The sequence below is a fragment of the Elephantulus edwardii genome, unplaced genomic scaffold, assembly GCF_000299155.1.
Source record: "Elephantulus edwardii isolate Elephantulus edwardi_28Jun2011 unplaced genomic scaffold, EleEdw1.0 scaffold00038, whole genome shotgun sequence".
NCBI classification, from domain to species: Eukaryota; Metazoa; Chordata; class Mammalia; order Macroscelidea; family Macroscelididae; genus Elephantulus; species Elephantulus edwardii.
Window position 1 is genome coordinate 6551499 of NW_006399788.1, and position 5817 is coordinate 6557315.

Genomic DNA, 5817 nt, shown 5'->3' on the forward strand with positions numbered 1-5817 from the left:
TCCAAAGTAAGCGAGCCTAAGCCTCACTATCCTCATTTCTCAGAACATTCTGGCTGTATTTCTTCTAAGATTTATTTGTTCTTCTGGCAGTTCTTGGTTAATCTTTCATTTTCCTGTGTTCCTTCTTGTTCCCTTAACTCCATTATGTAATTGTTCTGCTTATTTTTACTTGACATTGTATAATCATTGATTTACATCTGATTCTTATTTTTTATAGTTACATGGTATTCCATGAAGTTGAATAGATTCACTTCACCATAATGCAAAATAGCCTTTTTATTTTAGCATTGCATACATTAGGTTAAATCTCAGTGTAGAATTACTGCGACTAGTTTTGAGGATTTAAGTATTTTTGCCGTCACATAATTTTTTAGTCATTGTTTATGTAGCCACTGCTGTTGTTGTTGTGTGCTATAGAGTCAGAACCGACCCATAGCTGACCCTCCAGCGGGGTTTTAGAGGCAGGAAATCACATGGGAGGAAATTGCCCATCCTTCTCCCGTGGAGCAGCTGATGGATTCAAACCATGTGCCTTTGGGATTGCAGCATAGCTTGCAACTAGGCCACCTGTGGTTGAATCTCATTAACAATATGTATACTTAGAAAAATTTATATTAAGAAACAACCATCAGTGTTCTAAATTTGTATTCTTAATATGTTGTTGTTATGTGCCGTCCAGTTGCTTGCGACTCATAGCTACCCTATGTACGATAGCCTTAAACCCTGACTTCCCTCTCCAAGGACTGGTACGTCCCTCTTTGCAACATGTCCAAAGTATGTCAGATGAAGCTTCAGAATCCTTGCCTCCAAGGAGCAGCCTGACTTCACTGTCTCCAGGACGAACTTGTTTGTTCTTTGATATATTCAGTACTCTTCTCCAGTGCCACAGCTCAAAGGCATGAACTCTCCTTCTATCATCCCTAGTCATTGTCCAGCTCTCTGATACATAGCAAGTAATGGCAAAGACAATGGCCCATATCAGGTGCACCTTAGTCTCCAGACTGACATTGTTGCTCCTCAGTGCCTTGGAGAGATCTCTGACAGCAGAATCATCTTTTAGTATGTTGTTGTTGTTATGTGCCATCAAGTCCCTTGTGACTCATAGAGACCCTATGTACAAGAGCCCTAAACAACGTTCTATCCTGTGCCAACCTCACTGTCTCAGACACTCTCATATTTTTCATATTCCTTCACTGATTTATGCAGTTTACCCTGAAATCTTTGTCTATTTTACCCAGTCTTTTTTTCCTTCCTTTCTCACTTTTCAGTATAGTATTTGTTTTTTGTTAACTTTTTTTTGTGGAGGATTTCAGACAGCAGAAGTAGATGGAGTGCTCGCTTGGCAGCACATATACTAAAAAGGGAATGGTGCAGAGATTAGCATGGCCCCTGCACGAGGATGACACGCAAATTCATGTAGTGTCCCATATTTTTAAAATTCAAGCAAAAAAATAAAAGTAGATGGAGTTACATCATGATTTCTCATTTGCATATCACGCAGTTTCCTATTCATTACACTTTTCTCTTCGTGGTGGACTTTTCCTCCTCCATGTTATCATGTGGTGAATGGCCGGAAACACTGCTGCTGTGACAGAGGTGACTCCATGGTGACTAGATGGCTTTTGGTTTTGTGATTTTATACTCCCATGTCTATATCCTTAACTATTTCAAAATAGATCCCAGAGAAAATAGTCTCTAATCCATAATTATTCCATTTTCATCTCTGAAAGACCAGGGCAGCAGCTGCATTTTTCTTAATGTAACCACATGGCTTTTTGTATTTCTGTTGGTTTTATATTTTTTTTTTATCTAGTCAGTTTTATCAGGGAGCACTAGTGGCCTAGTGGCAAGAAGCTGTGTTGCAATCCTGAAGGCATGCAGTTCAAATCCACTAGCTGCTCCGCGGGAGAAGGATGGGCGATTTTCTCCCGTGCGATTACCTACCTCTAAAAGCCTGCCAGAGGGTCAGCTATGGGTCGGTTCCGACTTGACAGTACACAATAAAAACAACAGTCAGTTTTTATCTAGTCAAACCTGTTGAATATATTGTAAGTTATTATGCTATCCTTTCCAAAGGAGGTGTTTTTCTTAAGAAGCAGAAGAATTAGGGCAGGGAGTGAGTGTTTGGTTAATTTTGAGTCAGATTGGATTGTGAGTATGAAGAAGAGGAGTGAATTACGGACTTCCCAGTGTCAGGACTGTGGCCGGGGAGTCTAGTCAGTCACCAGCCGACTCACTGGCACAGATAGGAGGAGAGCGATGCTGCCTTAAAGCCTCACCACCACCTGGCTTGTTTCTCTCGTAGGCTAATTTGGCCACCATGAAGCTGCGGCACCTGCCTCTCCCCGGCTGCTTCCTGCTGACCCTGCTGGGCCTCTGGAGAGCTGCCCCTAAGGTTCACGCTTTGTCCCAGGGCACGCCAGCCATCACTGCTGCCTCCTTCCTGCAGGACCTGATGCATCGCTATGGTGAGAGGGACAGCCTCACTCTGCAGCAGCTGAAGAACCTTCTCAACCACCTAGATGTGGGGGTGGGCCGGGATAACGTCACACAGCCCGGCCAAGAGCAGAGGAACCTCTCGCAGGTAAGGCTCCTATCTCAGCCAGCAGCGCTGAGCAGTGTGGGGTAAGCAAGTTCCTTGCTGGCTGTCAGCTGAAGGATTGTGTGTAATCTTCTCACCAGCTGGATTTTCCTGAGGAGCTGCTAGGTAGGCACCAGCCAAGCTTTTGATTCAAAGCAGAGCACTTCACCACGACGCCAGCAAGGGTCTTATGAGAGAACCTTGAGGCAGATAAATCTTGATAAGGCATCAGATGGGCCCATTCTTTTTCTCCCTTTGTCTAAATTGGCAAAGTGTCCTCCTGACCACTGTGTGAAGCTCTTAGAGGAAAGGAGGGGTGTGGGGGCTCTCAACCCTCTAGACTGTTCCTCATTAGTGCACTTGAAACCTCTGGGAAAGCTATTGCTACCAGGACTGTGAGCCTTTCTACTGGATATTACCATTTACTTTGAACTGTCTCCTTTGCACCTCTAAATACAGATGAGGTGATCTTCATTCACAAGGGGGAGACTGAGAGTCCCCTACATATTAAGTGACTGACAAAACCAGGACTCGAACTCACATCTTTTGTCTCTTGGTTTTATGTTCATTTTTCCATATCATCTTAGCTCTTCAGATGCTGAGCCTATTGGTGGCAACCAAATGTAAGTCAGCCAGCAAAGCCATTGTGTGTGTATATCTACTTTATTCTCAGTGAAAATGTTGAGATAGAGAAAAATGAGTCATAGCTGAGGTGTTCACTGTTAAGTTGGAGAGACCAGCCAACTGAGAGAACAAATATAGCTAATATTAAAATGAAGCGGTAAATTTTGTGGGTTGGACAGTGATTGGAGGATTCAGAACTGTAAGAGCTGGAACAACTGAGCTTTTGCCCCCAGAAGGCACGGCAGCCTGTGTCTGCAAGCTTCCGTTGTGCATCTCAGAACCTCGTGGGGAACAGCAGTAACTGAGGTAACCACCAGAGTCCAGCCCTCAGCATTATGGATCTGGAACTCATTTCATCAGCATACCCAGAGGTGCTAACCAGAAATAGTAGCACTGTGGTGTTTTTTAAGAGTGAGAACTACTGACCTGTTGCCTCTCAAGGGTACTGGGATGCTCGTGTTTCTGGCTGACCGTGCTTGCTCCTTGGGAGAGCCTGAATTGTGTTTGGGTGAAGTGGTGGTTGTTGGAGGCTATCAAGTCAAGTATGAATCATAGCAATCCTATGAATAACACATCTAAACCCGGTCCTATCCCATACCATCCTCTCCATCTCTGTACATACAATTGCTCTGTCAGTCCATGTGGTTGAGGGTCTTCTCTTTTGCTGCCCCTCTACCTTTTCAACCATACTCTCCCCCTCTAAGGAATAGCCTCTCCTAGCAACATGCCAAAAGTATATGAGATGAAGCTTTGTCATCTTTTCCTCCAAGAAAGCATTCTGGCTGTACTTTCTTGCTAAGGTGGTGGATCTTGCTCGCTGAAACTGAGGAGACACTTGCTGCAGAAGGTCAAGGACTATAGTCTTCAATATTAATTGAAGCTCAACATCAAGAAGACAAAGATTCTTACCAGTAGGCCAATTGGCAGCACCATGATGGATGGAGAAGAGGTTGAGTTTGGTAACAGTTACAGGTTACTCAGCTCCACAATCAACACTCTTAACATCAGCAGTCAGAAAATCACAAGACTAATTACATTAGGTAAATCTGCTGTCTGGAACCTTTCCAGAGTGCTGAGAAGCAATGATGTCAGTCTTAGAGACTACAGTGCACCTGATCCAGTCCATGGTCTTCACAGTTACTTGTTATGCATCAGAGAGGTGGACTAAGGATGGCAGAAGAAGAATTGATGCCTTTGAGTTGTGGTGTTGGAGAAGAGTATTGAACATATCATGGACTGCCAAGAAAACAAATAGGTCTGTCTTGGAGACAGGTTTCTCTTTAGAGGCTAGTATTTTGAAGCTCCATCTCACATACTTTGGGCATGTGGCCTAGAGGGACTAATCCTTGGAGAAGGACATCATGTTTGAAAAGGTGGAGGGACAGTGCAGGAGAAGAAGACCCCTGATGAGATGTTAATACAGTGACTGGGCAATAGAGGTTGGTGTGTTAGAGTCCGTGAGACTGGCTCAGGATAGGACAGGGTTCGGAGCTGCTGTACATAGGTTCACTGAGTCATAGGTGGCTTGATGACAACAACAATAATAATAAAGACAAGTATACGGTTAGGCACAGCAAAAGTGTGAGGATGGAACAAGACCAAGCAGGGTTTAGGGTTTTGTACATAGGTGTGCTATAATCCACTTGACAGAACCTAATAACAACAGTCCTCTGTCAACGTCTTTGGGTAGCCCAAACTATTATACTCAACTATAAATCTAAAAGTTAGTGATTTGAACCGATCCCCGCAGGACTGTGGAAAAACCTGGTAATTTCCTTCCACAAAGTCATAACCCAAAAAAATCCCCTCAGAGCACAGATTTACTCATGGCGTGACTGTGTGCCAGATTCAACTCTGTCAACATACTCCACATGTTTTGTTTGATTGGGCAGTGTCACAGTTTCCAAGGAACCCCACCCTAATAGATAACACCTTTTTCTCTCGCGTGCTCTTTGCCCCTGATCACACTGGAACCAACTCATAGCTGGCCCTCCATTTGGTTTCTGAGGCTGTAAACCATACAGGAAGCAATTTCCCATCTTTATCCTAAGGAGTTAACTGCCAGTGGATTTGAACTACCAGAGTGGCATGGCCTTTGGTTCAGCAGCCCCTTACGGACTGTGTCACCAGACCTTTCTCTGTAGGTACTAAATTCACACTCATTGCTGTTGAGTCGGAGAGGACTCTCCATGTGGTTTTCAGAGGTTTTACTGTGCAGGAGTGCACCCATCTTTCTCCTGTGGAGCCACTGTTGGAACCAAACAGCCAGAGACCCACCACCTTTGGGGTAGTTCTGCCGCTTTCCATGGACAATGCCACCAGAGCCCCCTCTGTAGATGCCTGGACTCAGTCGTCCTCGTAAAGTGTGTGGAACCTGCATTTTAATACAGTGGCTCCCTGGACTATGGTGATGGATCAGTAGATTTGGTTTCTGGATAAAACACTGTGGAAACAGTCACAGTGGTCACAATGTGTGGTCACAACAATTGGAATTTAGTTTCCAAACTTACCAGGTAACCGTTTACAGGTGGGTATGCTCTAACATTTCATACTGGGGTGTGTGTGTGTGTGTGTGTGTGTGTGTGTGTGTGTGTGTGTGTGTTCTAACATTT

At 44.3% G+C, this 5817-nt stretch overlaps 1 protein-coding gene across 1 annotated transcript in view; it reads left to right on the plus strand.

The window, feature by feature from the left end:
• Positions 1 to 2320: 2320 nt before the first annotated feature.
• Positions 2321 to 5817, plus strand: part of SLC39A14 (solute carrier family 39 (zinc transporter), member 14) — an 18582-nt gene continuing 15085 nt past the window's right edge. The window contains exon 1 of the mRNA XM_006884831.1: positions 2321 to 2584. Coding sequence (XP_006884893.1) covers positions 2321 to 2584 — 264 coding nt within the window. The remainder of the gene's footprint in view (positions 2585 to 5817) is intronic.